Below are 24,691 nucleotides of genomic sequence, written 5' to 3'. Positions count from 1 at the left end.
CGAATTTCGTTTGCCAGTTGTCTCCTTTGGATAGCCGTGTTTAATGCGGTAATCTATTATGTTGTTCGTTTCGGATATTTTTCAATGTATAGAACTCATATCTATTCTATTTGTAAGATCAGTAAGTAAATACGTTGCCCACTATCACAGAAACGCTTCAAGGACACCTAATAGAAATCTAGTGTTCGTAGGCTATTTCCTTGGCCAGTTAACAGCCTGCTTGCCAGTCGGGATCCTTATTAATATCGGATAACCGAGGGGCGTGAAGTATGTTTTCCAGATCAAAGACCCAAACCTTGAGCAAATCCGTTCAAACAGTACATTTATTTATAAAAAAACCTTGTTATACAAAAATGATCACTTTAAGCAATTTTTTTTACCTCAGGGAAAGTCAAAATGATGTCAAAATAGTCTTTCCCTATAATGAATAGGCATAAAGCTTGACAATAACTCCGTTTACTTCCTATAATAGAAGAATATAATGGGTTGATGGTGAGGGGAGAGCACTTTCGAATGCCATTTAAAAGTAACAAACAGTGCAGAGGTAGAAAACATTAAAAAAAAAAGCTTTTACTTATATTTATTTACAGTTCTATTGTACAAAGGCTATATACGTTTCCACAAAAGTCTTAATGCAGAAAAGCATGTGCTGTTGTCTAGTATTAGAGCCAAAGATTGAAGAAGGTTGAAAGATTACATTAGGGTCTAAATAGTGTGCACTAAAATTAATTTAACGCACATTACCAAAATAATATACCGCCAAAATAATTAACAGAGTGAAACGTAATCGGATGGCAGCGCTGCAAATGGTGAGCATTATAATGATGTTATATGCATCGCGTTTTTCTAATCAAAACTATAGAACACATGTTCCCATGTCGACACGGAAGTTTGCATACCACGTTTGGTACCGTAACGTAACATACTGTCAGCAGCTTTGAATATCTTGGGCCAAAAAGTGAGGTCGGATCCGCTTCTTATTAAGAAGGAGCAGATCACACAGTTCGAGACTTTACTCTACCTAGCGCAACCTAGCGGCTCTGCGGTCTCGCTGCTGTATGTTGCTGATCTGTTAACTCTGTGGCGTCATCTGCAGCTTCTCTACTCATTGATAGAAAGATTATGTATGTCCGAGAAATAGTAGTAGTCTCCGTGTTACGATTAACATAAAATTCAGAAATAAATAAGTATATGCAAATCTGTCAAAGGTAGCGATCCGCGTCGTGTCGTCGTCACTCACCCCACCCTGACTAGCTTTTTCTTCGACTGACCATTGTCGCTATGTTATCGCAATTCGCAAGCCACTTGATCCCTCCGTCGTGCCGTTATGAAGAACAACTGAAAGCTATGCAAAGTGGAAGTTGCCGAGAGAACGAGATGCTTGTAACCTACCGCGAAAACTGCCGGTTGTTCTGCTGCGGCACCTGGTGGTGGTGGTGATTGTGATGCTGCTGCTGCTAACGGTAGCAAGTGGTTATTAAGAGGAGATATAATTTGCCGTCAGCACAAAAAAGGAGAGCGTAGTACGACAAAAGCAGGTGGCTAGACTCTAATAGGCTACTATTGGCGTTCGCCGGTTACTGTTACGTTTGAAACTGAAAGGAAACGATTTTCTTAAATGCAAGCGTTAAAGGTGTCTATACAGTGAAGCTGGGTGGATAAAGGCAATATGAAAACAGTGTTCGACGTTACGTCACAACGTGGAAAATTAGCATCAAGAAGATAAGCCAAATGTTTAGCTAAGACAGCTATCTGTCAAGTATGCTTGCCTTTATCGACAACCGGTTGAGTCGTCACATGTTAGCCACATACAAATCGATCCACCGGAGCAGCTTCTATGTATATTCACAGCACAGATTCACAACTCGGTTACTATCATCATTTGAACAGCGCAAGCTAGTTAGCTTATAATTGGCCTCTACTATATTTCTTTGATTACTCAGGAACTAGTAAATTACCAGACCATATGATCCGCTATACCTGTTCCATGCCTGCAGTTAAGACTTCCTCGGCTAGACAAGCCAGGCGAATTTTCTTCTTTTTAGCTGTGTTATTATCTCTTGCTATATGTTACGTTTCATAGGTCTACTTGAGATAATACGCCTTACATTATCAATATTTTGCACATGTTTCTTCGATTTAGCGAAGCGCCACAAATCGCTTTACGAATCAGTATTTGCAGTTTTTTTTTTAGTGATATGCAGACTAGGATGCTTTGTTACTGTACAACTACCACTATTTGTATTACTTTGGAAGTATTATGCACTGCAACTATTTTGTATTACGAAGCATTGTTAATTGGTAATGGTACTGCAGAGTTCAACCAATTATGTTCCGCTGTTGCGACATCAACGGAAATCATAAAGCTTATGTCTCGCACACGTGCGCACGCGCGCATAGGCTATAGGCTATTCTGCAGTGCTACTACTAATCTACATACTCTATAATTATGATTTTAAGAAGATCCAATGTTACTGTTACTTTATACATTTCGATACGTATGAGAGCCTTTTTCCAAAGGGACAAGTATATTTATTTCAACAAATTTAGCTGGAGTGAATCTTAATACCCCAAATCGATTCTATTGAAACGCAAATTCGTGAGACCGAGTTTAACTTTAAAGTGTTCTACAGTAAAGATAAGATTACTGTAACTTAATTTGTAGAAGACAGAAACAGATTTCAAATTTGTTAAGACCTCGATAACAATCCATGCAACTGCAAATGTTCCTACGTGCATGTATCTTTCATCTAAATCGCGAACTTATATACATACGTTCTTTCTTTTATGGCAAGTCAAAGTTCGCGATTTAGATATATACATATATTTTTTTTCAAATTTTAAATTTGCATTAAGATTATATTCTACGCAACCACTTACTCATAAGAGTCGATGAAATTATTTACTTCTATATTCATCATTAAAAAGAACATACATATATATATCTATATATATATATATATATATAAATCTAAAAAAATATTAGATTTAGACTTAGATATATATGTATATATATGTTCTTTTTAATGATGAATATAGAAGTAAATAATTTTATCGACTCTTCTGAGTAAGTGGTTGCATAGAATGTAATCTTAGTGCAAATTTGCGTTATAAATATAATGTGCAAGTTATACAGGAAAATTATTAAATATTGTTATTAAAATGTTTTGGTATACGGGTATTCGCTTCATTAGAAAAAATTCCGCATGATTCGGGTGTGAAATTTTTTACTATTTTTTAATGTTTAGTTTAGAATTACTCTTTAAACTACCACAGCGATTCCATTTTGTCTCAAGCCAGGAACGTTTTGGAAAATCAACATATTTTAGTTCTGACGCTATAGCAATTGCTATGTAAATAGGCAATTGTAAACGTTCTGCTTGATTAACATGAAATGGTATAACATGTCAAGGACTCTGGTAAGACTCGTAGATACAGCTAAGCTGCGACTATACGTGTAGCTGCCGCTTTAGACTTTTAGGCTTTATATGTACTCTACTGAACATTATGGCGTATATACTGCGCTGTGTCAGGGAGTCATGCTGATCGGTTGCGTTCGGTAAGCCGACAACAACAGTGTTGTAACACACAGGGGAGAAGTCGAGTCGCAGACTCGAACACGGTTTTTTCCATAGTGAGAGAGAACAGAAATTAGAACACTAATGGAGGAGCAGGTGAAACATTATTTGATTTGTGTGAAACATTTAAGAAGCATCCTAGCGGCAGTTCGTACCACATGCGCTCCATTCCTTTACAGCCGTATTTTCTGGAACCGCTTTGATACTCTCCTGCAGCCGCTAAATTGTCTGACGCCACCTATCGAGTCCTATTCTATCGAACGAAAAGCATGCGTTTCATGTAGAGAGGGTTACAGGCCCTCTCCCGCGAGCGCCAACTTTAGCCAGCTGCTCGGGCAACAACGAACGAGTATGACTATGCTAACAGTAGTGTCCATTGTAGCTACATCTGTTCTTGTCACTTTATTGTTACCGTAGGAACATCCTATTTTATCTGACTAATGCCTGTGCGTATCTTTGGATAATGACTTCGATGCTGCTACTGTAGCAGGAGAAAACGCTGTACTTGAGCAGCAAACAGATGAGCCGCCGGTCAGGTGATGCAAAGATCACACTCCTTGCAGTAGCAGCAGTTCGATATTATTGAAGAACGGCCTATGAATCTATAGTTTTGAGCGCTAGTCATTACTGACAAATATGTTTCCGAAACCACTAGGTATTCGGATGTTCCGGACTGCCTTGCCCAAGTTGGATCCAGCCACTCGACTTCGGCGCTATCGGTTGTTTATTTTCGCGGTAACATTTCTAGCTTACTTGTGCTTTCATATGACGCGTCGACCTATTGCTGTCGTTAAACCCGTCCTCAACTACAATGGTAGCTGCTACCAAGCGGCACCACTTGTCAACCTGACGGTGACAACGCAGAACGCCCGCACTTGGTGTAATTGGGAACCGTTTGGTACACATCCACAGTATCTCGGATACCTCGACTTTGTGTACCTGTTCTCCTACGCGGTGTGTATGTTTGTGTCCGGTTTCGTCGCTGAGCGCATGCATCTTCGATATTTCCTTTCCCTGGGGATGCTTCTGTCCGGGTTAACCACGTACCTCTTCGGACTAGGCCACACAATGAACTATCACACACTCTGGTTTTACTTAGCAGTTCAACTAGTTGCTGGTGGCGTTCAGAGTGCAGGCTGGCCTGCTGTCGTCACAATAATGAGCAACTGGTTTGGTAAAGCTAAGAGGGGTCTGATTTTTGGTATCTGGAATGCTCATACTTCGGTCGGCAATATAGTTGGTGCTTTTATTGCGAGTGCATTCGTCGAGATTGATTGGGCTTACTCATTTTACGTCCCGGGCCTGATATGCTGTGCTTTTGGCTTATTCGTATTTCTTTTTGTTCCGACTAGCCCGGAAAATGTGGGTTTGAACGACGGCGCTATTTCTGCCGAAGTCGGCCCCACTTCCACTGCCTCAGATGCCGACAATAATGAACCCCTGAATACTGTGCTAGGTAGCGAAAGTCTAAGTAATAAACGAAATATAAATAGCGCGGTTGCTGATACTAGTGAAAACATGAACCTCATTAATAACGCTGACCAAATTCGAAAAGATGCTATCTCATTCTTCAGGGCCCTCGCGATTCCAGGTGAGTTGACAAACTCCTTCCTTTCTTCCTTATTGATTTTCAAGTTCGCTTTTAATTAGTATTGTATCCAAAGGCATAGCACAGAATGACAAAATCGCATGTTCTTTTCATATGCCCGTAACCGAGTCTTTTGATGGTAAAATTTTTTAGCCTTGTACATTCCATTGCAGAAGAATGGTACCTAACGTCTACAAAAGCGACGCGAATAAAATGGTGCTTGCTTATTTACAACACTACTTTATCCATTCTTATTGATTATCGCATTGATAAGAGGACAAGTCTACGTTCAAGTAGTCCGCGACTACTCCATTGTACTTAATAAATAAAGCGATTTTTAATAATCAAGGAGCATATACACCATGGTACTGATCCGTATAGTCAACGTTATAGATGTGAGAAGACATCCTACTTTTACTTCTACATACGTTCGATTGACATACGTCTATGCTGAGTAAACGGCAATATGTACAATATATGTGTCTATACCGTTACGGAATCTGATTTTATATAAAATATGCTAAGCATTTATTATAGACTTAAAATTATTTATTATTAGATTATACAGTATCCGAAAGCTGAAACTTTTTTGAACATGAGTCTATTTTAAATGCAATTTTTTGCCTCTTGAAAATTTCTAGGATTCTAGCTTAGGACTAGTAGGACGTATTTTGAAAATGTATACTTGTCGAATTTGTAAAAATGTCGGAGAGTAAATCCTCCAGAACGCATCTAGTGGTGATAGTATTAAGCCCACTCGCATGTTTTTTGTCATAAACTGCGCTAGGTGAGCATACATTCGCACGGTACCGCACCTGTTGAAATCCACGGAAACATTAGCATATTCAGGAAAAATAAGCTCTAAATAAAGGTACTTAATAACGATAAAGTAAACTTTGGAAATCTTCGCAACCAGAGCTGTACACTTTGTTCACAGTGTTCGTGCTAAATATCTGTCTGTTTCGCGTATGTATAATTCGTTTTTAAAGTCCGCTGAAGGTATAAATCTGGTAATAAACCCCGCTTTTGAAGTCCTTGAGTACTTTATTTTTGTTAGGCAATAGTTGCAGCAGTGCGCAAAGTTACCTTTAGACATTGTAAGAAACCGGTGCTGGTGACCATCAAAAAAATACAACGGTCTAAAGGTTTAGATATAACAGTCAGTCATAGATCGAAACTGCCTATCCCAAGTTACAATTTCTTGCTTACTTTTAGCCCACAGCCAACAAACATCTATTCTGTTGAAGTGTTTGTAATGGTCAGTTCTACTCAATGACAGGCGATAATTGTATTGGTCTCTATGACCTACATCAACGAAATTACATAATGAATGGCGTATCCGTAACTAATCACAGAATAATAAGGAAGTTAAAAAGTACGCTAGATTATGATGTTATAACATCATTTGAATGGTACAAACACCGGATATGTCAAGAGAGTGAGCACTGATATGATCTAAATACCATGCAGTCCTTCATTAGAAGCTCCATATGACTTGTTTCTATGAGCTCGGTAATTACATTACCAGCACTTTTCTCCCACGAAAGTATAGTAAACTGAGTACTTTATCTGTCTGCTTAATCAAGTACGTATGGACATAACGAGCATATAATAATCATGCGAGTCAAATGTGAACACATTTGCACTGCATGATCCTCATTATGGTCGTTACCGTAATACGTTTAAATTAGTCTCCAAAAGTGAAGTAATTAATAAGCCTACTGCAGGGCTTTCAACACTGAGAAGTATCTGGGTTTTTTTAAACAAACAGCACCTTTGGCCAAATCATGACTTCTTAACCTCTCCGTCTTTGTCAATAGTGTTTTGTGCATTATAATTATTTTAAAGGAAGTAGAGTAGGAACGAACTATTCTATCTCTATGTGCTAAAGAATTTGTTCGAAGTTTCAATTTTGCCTCACAAATATAATCCGAACATGTTGTCTTGTTGCTTCGTTTTAAAAATATTATATTCAATTCAATCCAACCTTTGTAAATCAATTAGAGACCACTCACGCTAAAAAATAAGGCACTGATTGACATAAGCAGTAAGCTTCATGGATGATCTAAATGATTTCAGACGTTTACAACACAAATAAATAAAATTACGTTGGATTCTTTTTTGAGGATTTATCGCGTGAAAAATTATTATGCACTATGAAGTCGCCATCAGTGAACGCAGAACTTATAATGAGACACCAACCTTTGCCTCTTAAATATATGCGACAGCGGAGGACGCAGTGATGTGGCAATTTCTAAAACTAATCACGATAAGTTTAAATCAATTATCAACCCAACCTGATTGTTTATATTTTTCGAAGGGCGAAAGCTGCTGTGTATCGGAACCAATATTACCTCATTTACAGAGCTTATATATTTATCATAGATTACGCTCTCTACCTAGAAGAGGCTTCCTAAAATAAAGACACCACACGTATATCAATTATTATTACTAATGCACGCAAGTTTGTTCATATTTTCCAAATAAGCAAATATGAAAATGCTTTTTTAACCCAGTTATTTCATTCGCATTTAATTACTTTATTATTACTGTTGTTATTGGCGTGTTTTAACATAATTTTATTAGCAGTTTATGCGGTACCTCCAGAACTTGTTTTCCATGTAGACAACTGCTCATATGCTTGGATAAGTCCGCTGAAACAATGGTCGCTCTGGTGAAAAGGCTCAATAAAAAAGTGCAGTTCTTTTACGAACAAGGTTTTACCATATATTACTATGACAGTGCAAGTACCACGACACTTGAAGCTTACCATAGCAATTATTGTTTTGACAAAATCAGTCGCCATGGTTCACTTGATCCTTTAAGACTACAAATCTGCAAGCGCCTGTCGAAATGAGTTGCGAGATCCGCTGTTAAATCTCTACACTGCTCCGGCAGTGGCACCGACGACGGGTAATTCTGTCCCTTCGCATTAGCCATCAGATAAGACCGACTTGGGGGGTGGATAGAGATACTGCTTTCGTTTGACCAAGTGATACAAGTCGCTGTAAAATTTGAGTGCTCGTGCTCAGTACTGCAAATAATGTAAAAGGGATACGAGATATAATTTTATAATAATCCGTAAAGCTAAAACATTTAGGCTTAGATTGAACCACTCAACTGCTAATTCCTACTAACCTGTATGAAAAAACTGAAAAAATAAAACGTTTGAAGAAAATTGAAAGATTGCGTGTATGTACAGTCGTGACTCAACGTGTAATCTTAACTGAAGCTTACACGTGATTCGTCTTCATGGAAAAAAGAAGTTCGACAGAAATAAAAAAATTATGGTGTATGCTCTGGCAGTAATAGCTGTATGGATACCCTTAATCGAAGGCAAACCCGGCTTTAAACTTCTCTCGAACGGCGAGGTAAAGAGAGTAGGCTATTTGAGACATCTTTCTAAAAACGGTAGACCTGCACGTTGAGTGTGGACGACAACATGCGAAACGTAAAACACTTTTTATAGAAGATCTCTAAGACATCCTTAGGGAGCTCTCAAAAAGTTTAGCTCTTGCACGCTTATTTCAAGTCACTTCGAAAGATCAGAGTCAGAAGGGTCACCGTGAAGCTTGCCTTGAAGGACCCCAATTCCAAGCAAATGCAGATTTGCCAGCAAATCATTAACGCACTTAAATACGGATTTCAGCCTCCCCTTCGAGCAGATTTAACCTCACATAACTTTCGCCGCTTCTCAAACCCAAAGAAGGCCATAAAAGAAAAAGATTTAAGATGACAGAAGAAATCCAGAAGACGAGAACAGAACAGCATTTCCAGAAATGACATAACTCTCCGACTTCGAAGATTTGTGCGTAAACTGATAATTCTGATCCTAGGCTAATAATCGGAAAAAGTAGTGATAAAAAAAGATAGGCTACCATGGATACAAAACGGCACCTGACCAAAAGACGAGTGAATTACTAAACGCAAGGAAAAGAGAAAATAACCTTTATCAAAGTACGACTTGTAGCAGAAGTCATGGAAAAATAAAGCACCGCAAGAGACCTAGCAAACCACTAGAGATGATGTTAGGTTGTTCTGCTGTAGAATTTGATCAGCTGGGACACCTGAAATGGGAGACGGACACCCAGTGAATTCTTTTAAGATATTCTGGCTGGAAGGGATGAAATTCCGTGTTAATGAAAGTTAATTGAATATGGAGGCCTATCACAATACCCGCTCACTAGCAACAAAGTTGGTCCATAACAAAATAGAGGCTTTTTGAAAGAATAGAAAATCTTATGCTGAAAAACTGACTCGTAATGAGGTGGTAAGTTTATGATAGTATTTTAAAACCGACTCAAAAGATTTGCCAGAGATCAAAGCAAGATACTAACATGTGCTCTTCTCGATGCTATTAAAGCAAACTGCGGAGTCAACAGGGATATGTTTTAAGGAATAGGATATTAAAACGGTATGCACTCGCATGGGTCGTAATCATTAGGTTGTATACCGTAGAAAAACAAAGCTGAAAAAAATTCGAAATAGCGAGGAACTGAAGTAAATTGTTCGATGGCGCTGTTCCTGCTCATGCTGTACATTTAGCAGAATTAAAAGATCAAATGATAGTTAAGGATTGAACGTCCAGTAATGGGCCCTTTCTACAGGAAGAACACTAAGATACGAAGATCAATGTTCTCAGATTGCATCTTGGCAGCACTCATCCATCAGGACGTCAAATGTATATTTTTTTTTTATGAAGATTTATTTTTGCACGAAGGTAGGTAAAATCGTTAAGCATGCACTTAAATGTGCATATAAAATATTGGACTTGTACTTATTGTACAAATCATATTTCCTTCTTTACGACTCTTAAGTAACATAAATCTTATGTTACTATTTGACGCATATTGAATATTAGAGCGCATCTCACGCGGAGCACGCGTCTCAACCTATATTTACATCGTCTAAAAATACTACAGTGATGTGTTTAAAAGAAGGTTAGAAGGCCAAAAGGGTTCTTTAAAGGTAGGAGAAGATACTTGTAGAAAAGAACTGATACAATTATCACATGGAAACGAAGTGAAAACATGGTTCACGTTGAATAGCTAATAATAAGTGTTCAAACAGACCAAATACGCGACTAGGTAAGTTCTGAAAGTACCTTGATAATAATTATGTAGGCAGTGAGTACTTTTTAGGAATGGTAGATCCACGACCGCATCATGTTTTTTGACAGAATGTCACACCAACTTTGGCCTGGGATTATACTGACAATGAAGACCCTTAGGAATAGATCAACGTGACGTAAGAAAACCACAGAACTGACAAAACTGTACAGTTGCAAACAAAAACGGATTTATTCGTGGATGAACGGAAAATCACTCCTGAAAAACCCTTGCATAGTTATTGAACGATAGGCGTCAAAAGCGGTTATTGACTAAAGGAGATGAGGAAAAAGAAGTGTCGCGAGGAAAGCCAATAACGTAGATCCGGCGACGGGAATAGCGTGAACTTACAGGCACAGCAGCGAAAGCTTTATTGGTACTAGCACAGGCAAAGATGGTACCACTCTTTGAACCCTATATAAGAATATGCTGCCAAATGTGGGATGAAATAAGATATAATAGGATAAGCGGAATTAAGACGTAACACGGTGCATACCTAAAGCTTTATTTTTAGATACCAATTGTTGTCTCTACTTGGTGCTGCTAGTGTTGTGCTGGCTTAAATCAAACCAATTCAGTTTAAGAGAACTGCATGTTTATCGTTTATACCCAAAAAAAGTATTAGGCTCTTACCAGGCCCGTAGTCTCAATCGTCCAGCAGCGATAGCAACTGCTGTTGACCCTGCATGCTGTGAAACAAATGCGCATGTGTGCATCCACATCTGTTTATTTGTTACCCTCCTTACGCATAAGTTTACATTTTTCTTCGTTATTACTTGGCTTGTTTCCCGTCTGAATCTATCAGTCTGTGACACATTGTTTCGAACTGATAATTACCTGTTTTTCATGGATCGATAATTGTTGATCTTAATAGAAGGAAATACATCTTATGAGATTGCGGCGCAGTATTAAATCAGTAGCTAAAAGTAAAAATAATTTTGAACATCTATCTGATCGGCAGAATTATGTATAACACGCTATTGTATTGGCGCTAAATGAAGAGAGGGCGCTTAATACAGATTTCAGCGTGCTGTAGTTTCAATTTGTGCTTTTCAGTAAGCCGCACGTCTTATGGTCCCTGAGGAAATTCAGTTTAGAGTTTCTGAATAGGTCGTCTTATGCCATTTCTGTTGAAACTAACATAACTGCAACTGCTTCGATTCGCTAACTTCATTTAATAAGACGTGCTCCCAACGAAGATCTAACTAATCAACTGCTGTATGCCGCAGATAAATTCTGACAGGAATCTGTATTCCATTTTCTAACCGGGGCTTGACGCTAATAGAATCTCATGACTTGCATTTAGTCTGCCGTTGAACTCACAGGCAGCTACAGCTAAATAATAATCGCGAAAAACATATTTATCGTTACCCCACAATATAATAAAAATGTCAACGTCTCAGAAAAATCCCAGTATATCTAGGAGGACATTATTAGGATATCATGAATGGCTTTTTGTCACATCTTGCAATCACAAAGTCGCGTTCTGGTGCGTGAGTCGACTAATTTAATAAAAATGAAACCTACGGAGAAAATCACAAAGCTCGTTAATTACATCTGCCTAAATCCAAAAGATTAGCCTCTCTACTGCAATTGCCACAAAAAATATGGCTCGTACAATGAAAAGATGGTTCGCTTTTTTTTACTCACGCTAAGAGAAAATATTTAAAGATCAGTCCCGTATCGTTGGTTGTGGCCAAATCGAAATAATCCGCTACGGCAAACAATAAAGCAAGCCAATTCAGTCATGGCTAATCAAAAAATAGAACATAATCAAATCATATATGAAGAATGCTATAGCTAATACACAAAAAAGGCACTTCAACCACTGAACATTTTTTGTTTGGCTTTATTTTAATTCAAGAATTTAAAATGCCTCACTGTTATAATTTTTCTCATTGTATAATATTGTATTATTAACAGAACTTCGAAGCTAGCCAATCCAAAACTAAGATTGAAAGTAAGAACTGTGCGAGTTCTGAGTGAAATACGATTGCCTTTCAACACTGTCAATGTCTTTTTCCGGGTGAATCAAGGCATCCAACAAGAAAGCGCGTTAATTTACTACTTATGTCAATATGTCATCATTCCGCTCTATATAATAAGGCGCAGTTATTTTAGCGCACTCAAGTACTTTATGGTAATGATGTTAGTGCCTGTTAATATGCTGCGAGGTAAACAGTTGTCCAGTTGAGTTACATAATATCCTGTAAAATTAAGTGTCTCGTAAAATATGTGGCATCCCTAGATCAGCTTCAGCTATTCCTTTTTGTCTCATCAAAACTTCTTGGTATCTCTCAAATATAACTTAGGTTCCTTGTTACAACTTCCTATGACACTATAGGCTTTGCTTGTTACGCTCTAACTGCCGTGTAAGCCTATAGAACAACTAGCATACATATATATTTGTTCCATTGAAGTAAGCTCAAGTACGCTAGCTGGAGCTGTCTGCAGTATCCATATTTTAGTAACGTATGCTAATGACATAAATAAAAATAATAATTATGCTAAATTTTCTCTGAGAGTATAATAAGGCTCGTAGCTAACCTTGCGCTTTTCTGTTTATTTTCCGCAGGCGTATTGGAGTTTTCCTTAGCACTATTTTTTGCAAAGCTGGTATCCTATACGTACTGGTTTTTGTTGCCGTTATACGTTAATTCTTCGACGTCGTTTTCAGCAGAATTTGCTGCAAAGATCTCGACTGTTTTTGACGTCGGCGGAATTGCTGGGGGAATACTAGCCGGATGGTTTTCAGATAGGTGAGCTCTACCAGCTCACCCAATCCAGATATTTTTCATTTGACATAAAATGTGCTCTTAGCTTATTAAATATATACCTCCCGTACCCACTTTTCTATACTGACATCAATAATGTAGCCTGTATGATTGTTTGATCGGAAAGCGTTGCTCAAAAATGACGTTCCTATATTATCTGCTATATTGTTTAGTTGACATCAGCTTTTAAGATGAATAACATAACATATGGCTAGGGAATACATATGCATGTAATTTTATTGCTAAGAATATGGAATCATATCTGCTCGCATTTACCAGGAGGATTCCACAGAGATCTTCCACTGGCGCCTAAAGCCAATTAAACAATTTTTTAATTGTGTTATGCCTTTCCTGCAAATAGCAACATAGCCATACCACTGCTTAGAAAAGGAGTAATTTATTTAAAACAAGCTCCGTTGCAATCAAACCCGCCTAAATATTATGTCTTGACTTTTCGATAATTCAATGGTAGAACGGGAGCAAGTGCCGCAACGTCCGTGGGCTTCTTTGCTACATCTATTCCAGCTATAATTATCTACCAAAAGTATGGGAGCATGAGCCCGGTAACCAACATCGTCCTTCTGACACTTATTGGCTTTCTTGTAAGTATTTATTTGCTACCCGCATAGATTTCTATTAACACAGCACATTATGCGTCCTTACTTTCTCATACAAAGGTATAATATTCGCCAGCTAACGAATCCCAAATACAGAGACGTGTATGTATATAAGCTTTAGATTTTAAGCGAGAGCCACAAATGTTTTCACACTTTTCTTTAAAATTAATATTTTGACCGACTTCTGTTCTTTTTAGCCGAAGTTTTATTTCCACTATTTGAAAATAAATTTACCGCAGGAGTTGCACTTGGATACATTTTATAGCTCTTCCCATGATATTTCCTATGTTTAATCTAATGTTAAATGAAGGCAGCAGCAATAAATGTCGAATTTTTGTTATGTTTCGCTTAAATAAATTAATTGCTAACGAAAACTAAAAACGTTTTAATATTTAAGATTGAGGCGTTATTCACATATTAAACTTACCTTAGAGAATCCGAAACGTGCGCTGTGGATGCCATTAGATTAGATTTGAAAGTAGGCCAAACGAATTGTATGCTTTTAATTGCCACGTCAACAGTCCATGAGCCTCTTCAGGAATTCGAAATAGTGGGCTTCATTTTCTATTTCTGGCGAATATCTCGTAATGGCAGATGCCTATGATGTTCATTGTAAGCACAACCATCACTTTACATTTAAACCCGCTCGATACCGCTACCAACCTGAATTTCTCTATAGAGTAACGCCATCTTCTTGCCACCTTCATCTTCGACAAACCGTTAACAGTAAATCATGTTTCGGGTGCCCCTGATGTCAACATCCGGTCAATTCCTTTTTAGCCTTGAGCACTCGAATTACTGTTCTTGCGATGTTTGCGTCATTTTTCGAGAGTAAAAGATGTCTATACCGTTGTAAACTAGTTCCTCCTGGAGTAAACTCGATTGATTTTTACTCACAGGTTTTTACTAAACACTGGAGAGTTTACTGAATTTTTCGTCTCAAGCGGCGCCTAATTCAAAGTCCGCCGTATACGCTCGTAACGATCCGTAATATAATAATAGTAACGATAATATTATTCTATTCTTCTAATATCTACCACAATTTTCTTTTATTTTTTTGATTCTATTAGATAAACGGTCCATATGCACTAATCACGACGGCAGTATCGGCTGAATTGGGCAATCATCCCTCGGTGAGCACTGGAAATAATGCGATGGCAACCGTCACTGCAATCATCGACGGGACGGGATCCGTGGGTGCCGCACTGGGCCCTTTTTTTGCTGCTCTTCTTAAAGATGTCGGCTACAACTGGATGGGAGTATTCCTCATGATTATTCTGTCTGAATTGTTGGCTCTCATTCTTCTTTTGAGGACCGCGGTAAAGGAGATACTCCGTTTACGACGCCGCGAGGACCCTGCTAGTACCCTATAAACAATGTGTACCGCCGAATAAATAATGTGTTCCGCTGAAAACATGCAGATGTAGAGTTAAAAAAGTTTAGAAGGTTTCGAGCACAGAAACGAAGCAGTGTCGCTTTGCATCAGGCGAACGCGATAACCGCGTTAGGTGTCAGTAAACAAAAAAATGAACCTTTATGTAGCGCCTTGAGTATCTCAACTACACCCATCTATTTAAGCTAACCACGAGAACAGTCTAACCTTCCCTGGATTTAGTAAATGAACCTGCACTCACACAATTCGTCCTCATGGTTTACCATATATATTGATAACATTATGATTATTGCTTAAATGAAGGAGTTGTCTCACGTGGTACGACGTGGCATGGAAGCGTAGGCCAAAAATGTAATCCTATGCATCTAAAGAAATGGTCATTCCCTTTTAAACTTACATCACGTGTAAATGATGAGTGAGTTGCTTATGCAAAATGGACCCGCTTACGGTGTAATGTAGTAATAAATCTACTAAAAGAATTCATGTATGAACAATGACGTCTGGCAGGGCAATAAGTAATGGAAGACCGTGAAGCATTAACACTTATTTCAAACTAGTCTGTTGTTTACTGACGAAAACACAAATAGGAGCAGTAAGTGCTTCTGGCATCAGCTGATTTTATAGAAGCAATTTTTAACTGTTACCCCTACTCCTGTTTTTCTCGTTCAGGTGCAGAGTTTGTTTTGCTCGATGAGTGTAATTTTCGGCGATTGTTTTAGCGTGAACTTTAACGATAACATGAATTACTACAATGTAAATCGCACTTTTTACTGGTAACCGCTAAAATTATTGTTGAATAAGAATCCAATCTAGTAAGTGTGCAAAAGAAGTAAAAAGCGAATCCTATCGGTTATTATTAGACACAATGTATATGTCCCTGTGATGGCATAGTGGGTAACGTATTTACCTGTCAGTCTTAGAGACACATTGTGGTGTCGGTTCAAACCCGAGCATAGACTTTCGTTTCGTGATAGAAGCGAGCCATATAATGGAATGCCTAATGGGAGTATATATATATATACATTGTAGTAAGCGGGTGCTTGTGAACTTCATGGTTATAAAAGACTTATGTAAACAAATTAACTACACGTTCCACCGACAACCTTGTTATTGAGTCGCTGCCTATAGCTGTAACAGGATTATTGCGCTCAAAAATCTTGTACTTAATGTTAATTATTTTGAGGTAAAATATATTCATACCTTATATATACCAAACGCCTTTTTTTATTGACACATTATCATTATTATTATGATTATTATTGCGTATATCATTAAGTGAGCATTTATTGAAATATGGGCATCTTTCTTGAAGAAAATTCCATTATGATACTGTAGACCACATGTTTTCTTCTTTCAGTAATCCTAAAATGTAGCCGATATATTTATGTACATGTGCATTGTATTTGCATCCAACAACAGCTGAGTATGATTACGTATCATGTCAAATTCAATACTAAGGAACCTTATTTTCGAAAAAGCAGGGGCCATAAAACTCTGGAAAAGTAAAACAATATTAAATTAAAAACGTAAATCTAATGCAGCAATTTCGTTGTTTAGTTGAGCTGTATAGACTAAGAGTTTTCCTAAAAGCTTTCTTTAGAGGATACTGGTAACACTTCACTGCCCACCATTATTACAATTGTTTTAGTATACACTGTTTTTAGAAGTTCATGTTACTACTGTGAATATAAATATACTTTATACTGGAAGCTCTTACACCACGCTATTTCGGACGTATTGCTTCTGACAGGTTTCAGTTTTTACAGGCAAAAAATTCTTGCAAAGTTGTGTGTACGGGGCAACTACACAACAAAGTCTTTATATTGAGAAGGGAATCCATAGACAAAGCAACCAAGGAAAAGATTTATAGAACGTAACTTAACCGACGGATCACATTTTGAATCTACTTTTCGTGGTCTTTGTTCACTGGCTTCCGTTCCCGGGGTGTTATTTGCTGATTATTAAGCACTATACCATTGGAAATCTTCATTCTAGAAGCCAAACAGAGCATAAGATCAGGCTTTTTGTGGGACTAATTGTTCTACAAAATGCGATAACTTCGATATTAAAAAAAAAAACAATGAAATTGCTTGAGCGACAAATCAGCCGAATCAAAATGAAACAACAATTTTTGTAAGAAATGAAATAGTATTTTATGAAATAGTAAAACCTAGTTGAAAAGACTAAATATAACAAGCTTAAAATAAGTAAAAATCGTATTTCCTTTTCAACAAATTTTGCGTGTTTTTTTCAAGGCGGTCTATGGCTATTTTTTTTTAGATCATGTCCTCATATATTTTAATAATTTCATCTTTTAGAGATAATCAAAGAATGATTGAAACTCTAGTTTATTAAAAAAAAAAAACGTTTGCTTTCAACTCCAAATTTGAACTCATATCTTAGCAAAGTGGCTACAAAAGGCTCATAGAATAAACTCCTTTATAAAGCAACTTTTTATAAAATATCATCGGTTAATACATTTGCCTTTCAAAATTTTGTGATACTTACCATATCCGCCCAGATGTCAACCCAATGATAACTGCTTCTATATAAGCATATATATATACTTCTGAATAGTTGAAATTCACATAATATGTATAAAAATATATACAAAAAGGGGGATACCAAGGATGAATACTACACTATGTATGTGAACAAACACTTACTTAGAAGAACAAATTTATATGTACATGCTATTATGTTAGCTGGAAAACAAAGAGATATTTTTGAAACGCGGAGAACTGTTTTTTTATCTCACGGCTTTACCATAGATCTTACGCATAGCGTATGTACACGAATTATACTGACACAACTTTTTACAAAAGTAAACTATTAGCTAAACCATGGCATACCACAATCAGAACAAATCGCTGATGGATTGTTCTATCATTCTTCCATTGGAGTAGACGTGTTTTCTTGAGACCTGGGCGTTGCCAATGTTCTACGACCTCTTCCTCGTGCCCTCCTAACTGGCCGTCCTCTTGATGACACGCCAGTTAAGGGTGTAGACGGTAACGCTGGTGCCACTGAAGCGGACGGTGTCGCCGGCAGCACCAGCTGCGAGTAAACTTCCGATTTCGCAACATCCTTGAGTTCGGGCTTTACGTCATTCTGTTCTTTTTTAATCTGGTCACCACTATCTCTCGAATTGTCACCGGCATCTTTGACAGCTTTTGAGTCTTTTTCAGTAGTTGTTTTTGAATCCTTATAATCTCCATCAGTGTCTTTCATTTCTTGATCCTCCGTCAAATCACTTGTGACTGCTTTATCGTCTATTGTCCCGGGCGCTCCATCGTCATTTTCTTTCTTTATATTCAGGTAGGATGGCCGAGGTTTACGTGGCCGTGGGGTACGACACTTTGTGCAATATATCTGATACACCTTACGCTTTTCTTTAATGGAGATGGGCCCTCGTTTATATTCGTGCACCTAAAAGATGCGGATAAATGTCACGTGTTACTCTTAATGCTCACTTTGAATATGTTGAAAATAGCAAACTGGAATAGTACTCAGTATACAGGGTAAGGCATCTAAAACATTTTTAAGACTATATCTAAACAAAACAAAATGTGTTTCCTCAAGAGTCATTCGTTCCGGTTAATTTTGTTCAATATAACTATAATTCAATCCTAAACCACTCACTAGTCACTTCCCAAATATTTCTTTAATCCGCAAATAACTAACAGACTTATGAAATGCTAAAGTACAAAACAGCCAATGAGTGCAAAAAGGCGCAAGAAGATTAACCGTTCGAACTCATCGGAGACACCACAGGGGACTGTTAAATTCTATAAATGAAAGCGCATTAAAAATAGCTTCGTAGAGTATTTTAATAAATTTTTGATTCCTTTAAATCTAAATTCTACTCTTTTTTGAATGTGATTTTAGGTATTCCTCAAGGTTCGCTTCAAGTAAAAAAGAGGTTTCTAATTTGCGGTTTCTCCTGCGTTGACTTAATGGATAAAAGCTGACCTTCACTCAAATTTCGAACATGATGTACTGTTTTTCGCCACTATGGATTTGCTATTTCTGGCTTTCTCTCTAGTACTAAACCAACGAATTAATGCACGCCAGCTACGACAAGCAGTTCGCCAAAGTCTGCTCTGATTTGAATGCCCTACTCTGTATATTTTCCGTGGATCTACCATTAACGAAAAAAGCATTAGAGACTTCTGGTGGTTGGACTCGTTTTCGACCGTCATAACGCCAGTTATTAGCCGTCCACGTTGTTTCTGATTTTTCCATTTACATTCAATATGATTTTTTTTTTTGTTTTTGATGTGATCTCGTTTCTTAGCCATCGCTAAGCTGCCAGAGCTGCTTCTTATTGAGCGATAAAATCTGTTCCGATACAGAAATACCTAACTGCCCCGTAGTATCTCATTCGTGCATTCAAACTGGTTCCTACTACACCACAGGTAATTATAAGCCTATGGGAAGCCGATAGCGTATCGGTGCTAAAAGATATATATATATATATAATGGATTATTAATAATGTAAATGAACACAGAGACACATACCCACTGAGCATCTTCATCTTCTTCGTACCAATCCGGCTTGTACACGCCACATTGGTGGCATTCTCCACAGTGCCGACAAACCCAACCTCCGGGCGGAAGTTTAAACAAACCAACGCAGAACGTGTGGTGTCCACGATCACACTGGTCGCAACAAATCATCTGGTCTTCATGGTCGGGCCGCTTACACACAAAACATGTTTTACATTCCATGCATTGCCAAGAATATTTCTTCAAGTATTCGGGCTCGGCTGATGGCAGATCGAGACACCGCAAGTGATGCCATTTACTACAATCACTGCAGCGGAACATGAGACCTGGGGCATCCTTCTCACAGTCCTTGCATATAAGCTTACGTCTTTCTGTTGTTTCATACCAGTTTGCCTTAATGTTAGACCCTATTTCGTCTGGCTCCTCTTCGCTTTCTTCGCTTTCGGGATGACAGGTGTCGTCGCACTCCGAATTAGAGCAGTCTCCGCCCCCAGTCTCTTCCTCCTCGTCTTGACGAGCCGCCTCCTCAGCCGCCATCTGGTCTAACATTTGCTTATCTATTTCCTTTACTGGCCCGTATAAGACCGTGCTCAATGGCAGATATTTTAGCTCATGTGGGGTATAAGCCCTGTAATAAAGGCGAGGTAACAAATAGATAATCATTAATTACTTCCTGAATACATTCAATTTTTGGACGTATTGGACATGGCTTTGTATAAAGCAGACTGCATAGGTCAGTTTTTCTAAGCTTTACATGGTTGAATGATTTGGACGAGATTAAACATTTCAGCAAAAAAAAGCTGCTTGACTTTCTCATAATCAGAAAGGCCTTTTGAGTCATTTTTACGTAAGTCTTGTAGGACTGATTTCAGATTATCTACATTAATTGCTATAATAGTACCTTTATTCAGTAATGCCATATAGACTTTATATTGAAAACCTGTTGATAATACTTGAATATGGCGGGATTCAAAAACTTTGAAATAAGATTTTGAGCTAAGTTGAATAGCTCAGTTGCAAATGTTACTGAGGATAAATTTTTGTCATATTACGGGAGCGGTGCATATGAAGCGTTGGACCCTTACCTATAATAATCCTGATATTGTCCCGGAATAATTGCTACGGGGTAACGTCCCAGTTTCGGCTTGGCGAACACCTTCCGTCTCTGAGCAGGATAGAGAAGTGTGTATGTTTGAAGATCGAATATTGTGCTTCGCTCCTCGATACGCTCGGTATTCAATCTTATATTATATTCGTATACGGCTTCAACTGCTTTTTTGCCAATCTCAGCCATTTTAGCTTTATCGATCTGTGCAGGTGGTGCAGATTGGGCGGCTTTTCGTTCAAGAAGGATCTTTTTGGCGCGCTCTTTCCTCTGCTGTTCCCATTCTGAAAATTTTTCAGGGAATTCTCGTGCGATCACCTCACCAACTTCATCCCAACTGTAAATGCATTAATTGACAATCAGAGAACACAGACTAAATACACACGCTTAACCCTTATAAACGGTAAAACAATATCGAAATAATTAGGAATTATTCATGTAAGCTTGTAATTGCTAATGTAAGAATTCCATTCGATCCAATTCACGAAAATAGCTATTACCCAATTAAGATCGCTAAAAACAGGAGCTCATTAGCTCATAGGCTTCTGCAAATTTAACGCATATATCTTCATGTTTTCATACACCAAAATGCTCCTCAAGGAGCACAAAAATTTAAACTTCAAAAGCATCCACTTACAAATACTCCCGATGACTCAAACAATTGATAAACTGTTTGCGTAATCTATAAAACGAGAATAATGAACGAATATTTTAAGGATATTAAATAGCATGACAAACAGTATGGCCATACTACTTGTTATTATCACGTATATCCCGAAAAATATATACTCCGAAAACAAGTAAATATCATCTAATTTCTTATATTGTTCTGGCTTTCTTATATATATCTAGTCCGCTAACGATTACTACGAACAAAAGCTGAGATTGACCTTCAAAACATGAAACCTTATCCAGACTAATCATAAAAAACGACTACTTTTCGTTCGCCAGTTTTAAAAGACTTTTCTATTTTGCAACTCACTTTATATTCTAGCACACTTGATAGTTATTAGGGTTTGCATGAGATAATCCGGTAAATTTCTGCGAGTCGCAGATTGAATATGTAGAAATAACTGAACCAACTACAGATAATTAAATTACTTCTGTAAATACGTAGATAACAACGCTGACAACACTAAAATAAGTTTGCACTATTTGCATGTACTTATACTAACCGAAGTGCTACGAGTCCCAGATCGCACTGCATATCGGTGACATATCCTTTCGCTCGAAGAAATTCCCTTTCGTCGGATTCAATATTACGTCGTGTTAGTTCCGGATAACGTCTTTTAATATTTTTGATGCCCACGAATTCAGCCAAATTATCTTGGAGAACCCAAGTCTGACCAGACAGCGGTGGCCAATCATGTTCTAAAAGCGTATCATGACGAGCTACGAATCGACCCGGAGTTAATACAAGAGGAAAATTGTTACTACGATGTTTAATTGAAACATTAGTTCCTAGTTTAATGTTTGATTTCTTGTATGGTGCAAAATCTGGCAAATTACAATGTGATTAGCTACTGGTTCTTCACTGTTTGTTGTCCGGGCGGTTTTGATATAATGAAAATATGTCGCAGCAAACCTGACAGATTTCCCTAAAGCAACTAAATATTTGTACGAACCGAGTGCCTGTTCAGCAATTTGCAAATCGCTACATCTCAATTTTTTCTTGGCTGTTTTTCCACTCTTCGAATCTTCTGTTCCATCCATACTCTGGGAGGGAGTACCGGTTTCCTCGAGAGGGGGTTCTCCAACTGGAGAAGGAGGTTTCGAAGGCGGCTGATCCGTAAATGAACTTCGAGTTTCCTCCTCGATCAGAGGTGCCGCTGGAGCCGTGGGAGGCGGAGAACTTTGCTGTGCAACAACAATAGCGCCCAAACCAGATCCCGCTGTCGGTCCGAGCTTTTGAGGGGATCGCCCTCGAGGGGACAGAAATGTCCCATTGTTATCCATGGCTATTGCAATTCCCGCCTACCTCTAAAACAAGGAATTTTAAATGTAAATATACACACAACAACTACCATATAATTTACTCGATAGGAAGAAATAACTTAATAAAGAAAACAATTAACAATTTGCCGTAAAAGAAGAATTATCGTTATCATAAGTTCAATGTTGCTATTTACGCTATACTAGTTATCTGTGTTGAGATTATAATAATATTCAAGAAAAATATGTATTCCATTTTCTGCGTCTTGAATCTGCTTTCAGTTCAGTTTTCCTGAATTAATTAAAAACAATAGGAAAACGCTAAAAATGTTTACCATTGGTAAGATGTAATAATACGCTAAGCAACTATAGTAGTCTGCCGCTATACGCATAATAATCTAAATGGATAATAATAAAGGCGATAAAACTGACTCATCGACCTACAACAGCTTCAATGCAGAAACGAATGTACAGAAGGGTCTGTTTGATCTCAGTTATCCAAAACATAGCCAAACAGATCGTTCCTACATAGGATACCTGTGCTCATTGACAAAAGCACTCGATAACAAGCAAAATTGAAACTGTGATTCCATCACTTACTTCTATATTGATTGCTGTTCTGCTCGAAACAACCCACTCGAATGAATAACACCTGGCTTAGAGATTTTTAGAGAAGGGCTGTCAGTTATCGGAAACAAACCGTCCCATTAACTAATGCAGACTGTATGTAAGTTTCCATACAATATAATAAAGCAGCTAGTTGTCTCGTAGAGTACATCAAATGTTTTCAGCTTGCCTAGATAACTGTTTCCAAGGTTGAATCGAATTCTACTTGCTTTTAAGAATAAACAAACACGTAGACTGCCTGGCTTGGTTCCAACTGGGGTAATTTCGGACCCTGGTAGAATTGTCAGCCACCACCGGGTTAACCGATACGGAACACCAAGCTTCCCTGACAAAGAAACGAACGGGTAGCAGAACGAAACTATGTTTATTTTCGGTTCACCGTTTTATAATAAGCAGACCAGCCATGACGACGACGTACTAATACCAGTTATAATTGTTCATACATATACATGTTAGGTCACTTCAAGCTGGTATATTTCAACTCAGAATCGAAACAGAGCCTAGCTACGGTAGGTAAAGTAAATATATAAATGCACGATTTCGACGTGTGTAATGTATCATAGCGAACAGGCCTTTATCAGATATCCAGAAGTCTACCACTAGGCCATAAACGATACAAACTGCAAAAAGCAAAACAACATCTCTATATTATTATAATATAGTTTTTTTTTCGTCAAACCCTGTATTTATTTAGAAACTTCAAGTTAGCGCGCGCTTTGGTGCCGCTTTATCAGAGCCAGTTCTCTTCTTTCGGTCGTGATGCTAGTTTTGCCTTTGTTTATTTACCAATGCTATTAGGATGTCATCCACGCCACGGAGAAGCCCGCGTATGAACAGCGTCCATTCGCGTCCTATCCGCTGCTGTCGTCTGCTATTGATGCTGTGACAGCCATAAACTATTGATTCCAAATCTCTCTTCCATCCAGCCACTTATGTTCGCCGTGCGTTCGTCCGTTTGTCAGTCACGTTTTCCCATGAATTCTCATATTTCAACACTGACTGAAAGAAATCATGGTAAGTGTGGGTGTCCCCAGTTTCGCTGGGACTGTAACCGTCACCTGGATGCAGCTAACGCTGTGGCCGTCGTCATTGCAGTTAGCATCACAACCGTCGAACAGTCGCAAGCATTGTCGTAGTTGCTGACACGGGTTAATTTATAGGAAGCATCTGAGCGATAATTGCTCGGAAAAACCAACTCCTCACTAATCGGTGATTGTCCAAGCTGGGGCTCAATTTGCAGCATCTTTTGGAGTAGTCTCAGTTAAAGCTGAAGCCGCCGTATTTGCAGCAGCAACATCATTTGGAGGTAGGAAGCAGAGCCGTTCGACAACGTCAAACGTCCTCCTTTCGAGTGAAAGAACGACGGAGTGGAGGAGTATACGTTCGTTCTTTCATCTGCCAGTCGTTGACGTTGTAGTTTTCGGTGCATTTGCGTGGTGCTGTGAAGTGAGCGAGTGTGT

At 38.3% G+C, this 24,691-nt stretch overlaps 2 protein-coding genes and 1 long non-coding RNA gene across 7 annotated transcripts; 1 reads left to right on the top strand and 2 right to left on the bottom strand.

The window, feature by feature from the left end:
- Positions 1 to 3,933: 3,933 nt before the first annotated feature.
- On the top strand, positions 3,934 to 16,273 carry MFS16 (major facilitator superfamily transporter 16). Its single transcript, XM_022794830.2, has 4 exons — positions 3,934 to 5,169; positions 12,850 to 13,033; positions 13,521 to 13,650; positions 14,736 to 16,273. Exons 1-4 carry the CDS (start codon positions 4,215 to 4,217, stop codon positions 15,036 to 15,038), a joined length of 1,572 nt encoding a protein of 523 aa, XP_022650565.1. The 5' UTR covers positions 3,934 to 4,214; the 3' UTR covers positions 15,039 to 16,273.
- On the bottom strand, positions 7,601 to 11,099 carry LOC147757737 (uncharacterized). Its single transcript, XR_015320681.1, has 3 exons — positions 10,908 to 11,099; positions 9,114 to 9,233; positions 7,601 to 8,200 (listed from the first exon to the last, which is right to left on the bottom strand). It is a non-coding gene; the product is annotated as an uncharacterized LOC147757737 (long non-coding RNA).
- On the bottom strand, positions 14,736 to 24,157 carry LOC111245884 (PHD finger protein 10-like). 5 transcript variants are annotated; one of them, XM_086979672.1, is made up of 8 exons: positions 24,018 to 24,157; positions 23,437 to 23,556; positions 23,205 to 23,256; positions 22,298 to 22,652; positions 21,848 to 22,064; positions 20,653 to 21,009; positions 19,580 to 20,195; positions 14,736 to 18,487 (listed from the first exon to the last, which is right to left on the bottom strand). In XM_086979672.1, the coding sequence occupies exons 4-8, from the start codon at positions 22,626 to 22,628 to the stop codon at positions 17,945 to 17,947; spliced, it is 2,064 nt and encodes a 687-aa protein (XP_086835798.1). In that variant the 5' UTR covers positions 22,629 to 22,652; positions 23,205 to 23,256; positions 23,437 to 23,556; positions 24,018 to 24,157; the 3' UTR covers positions 14,736 to 17,944. The 5 variants fall into 5 exon arrangements, with proteins under 5 accessions (XP_086835798.1, XP_086835796.1, XP_086835797.1 ...); XM_086979670.1 differs by having other exon boundaries at positions 23,441 to 23,556; XM_086979671.1 differs by having other exon boundaries at positions 22,298 to 22,650; positions 23,205 to 23,556.
- Between the last annotated feature and the right edge of the window lie 534 nt (positions 24,158 to 24,691).

Source organism: Varroa destructor, unplaced genomic scaffold (assembly GCF_002443255.2).
Source record: "Varroa destructor unplaced genomic scaffold, Vdes_3.0 BEIS01000002.1, whole genome shotgun sequence".
Lineage (NCBI taxonomy): Eukaryota > Metazoa > Arthropoda > Arachnida > Mesostigmata > Varroidae > Varroa > Varroa destructor.
The sequence above is the reverse complement of the archived record's forward strand: the minus strand, read 5'-3'. Positions and strand labels throughout refer to the sequence as shown.

Excerpts from the sequence above, each read along its gene's own strand:
- MFS16 (XM_022794830.2), top strand. The coding sequence starts at position 4,215 with ATGTTTCCGAAACCACTAGGTATTCGGATGTTCCGGACTGCCTTGCCC. Across the intron at positions 5,170-12,849 it reads CAGGGCCCTCGCGATTCCAG|GCGTATTGGAGTTTTCCTTA; the intron begins GTGAGTTGACAA and ends TATTTTCCGCAG. Across the intron at positions 13,651-14,735 it reads TGACACTTATTGGCTTTCTT|ATAAACGGTCCATATGCACT; the intron begins GTAAGTATTTAT and ends TGATTCTATTAG.
- LOC111245884 (XM_086979671.1), bottom strand. The coding sequence starts at position 22,628 with ATGGATAACAATGGGACATTTCTGTCCCCTCGAGGGCGATCCCCTCAA. Across the intron at positions 20,196-20,652 it reads CAATATCAGGATTATTATAG|GGCTTATACCCCACATGAGC; the intron begins GTAAGGGTCCAA and ends CCTTTATTACAG. Across the intron at positions 18,488-19,579 it reads AAGATGAAGATGCTCAGTGG|GTGCACGAATATAAACGAGG; the intron begins GTATGTGTCTCT and ends CGCATCTTTTAG.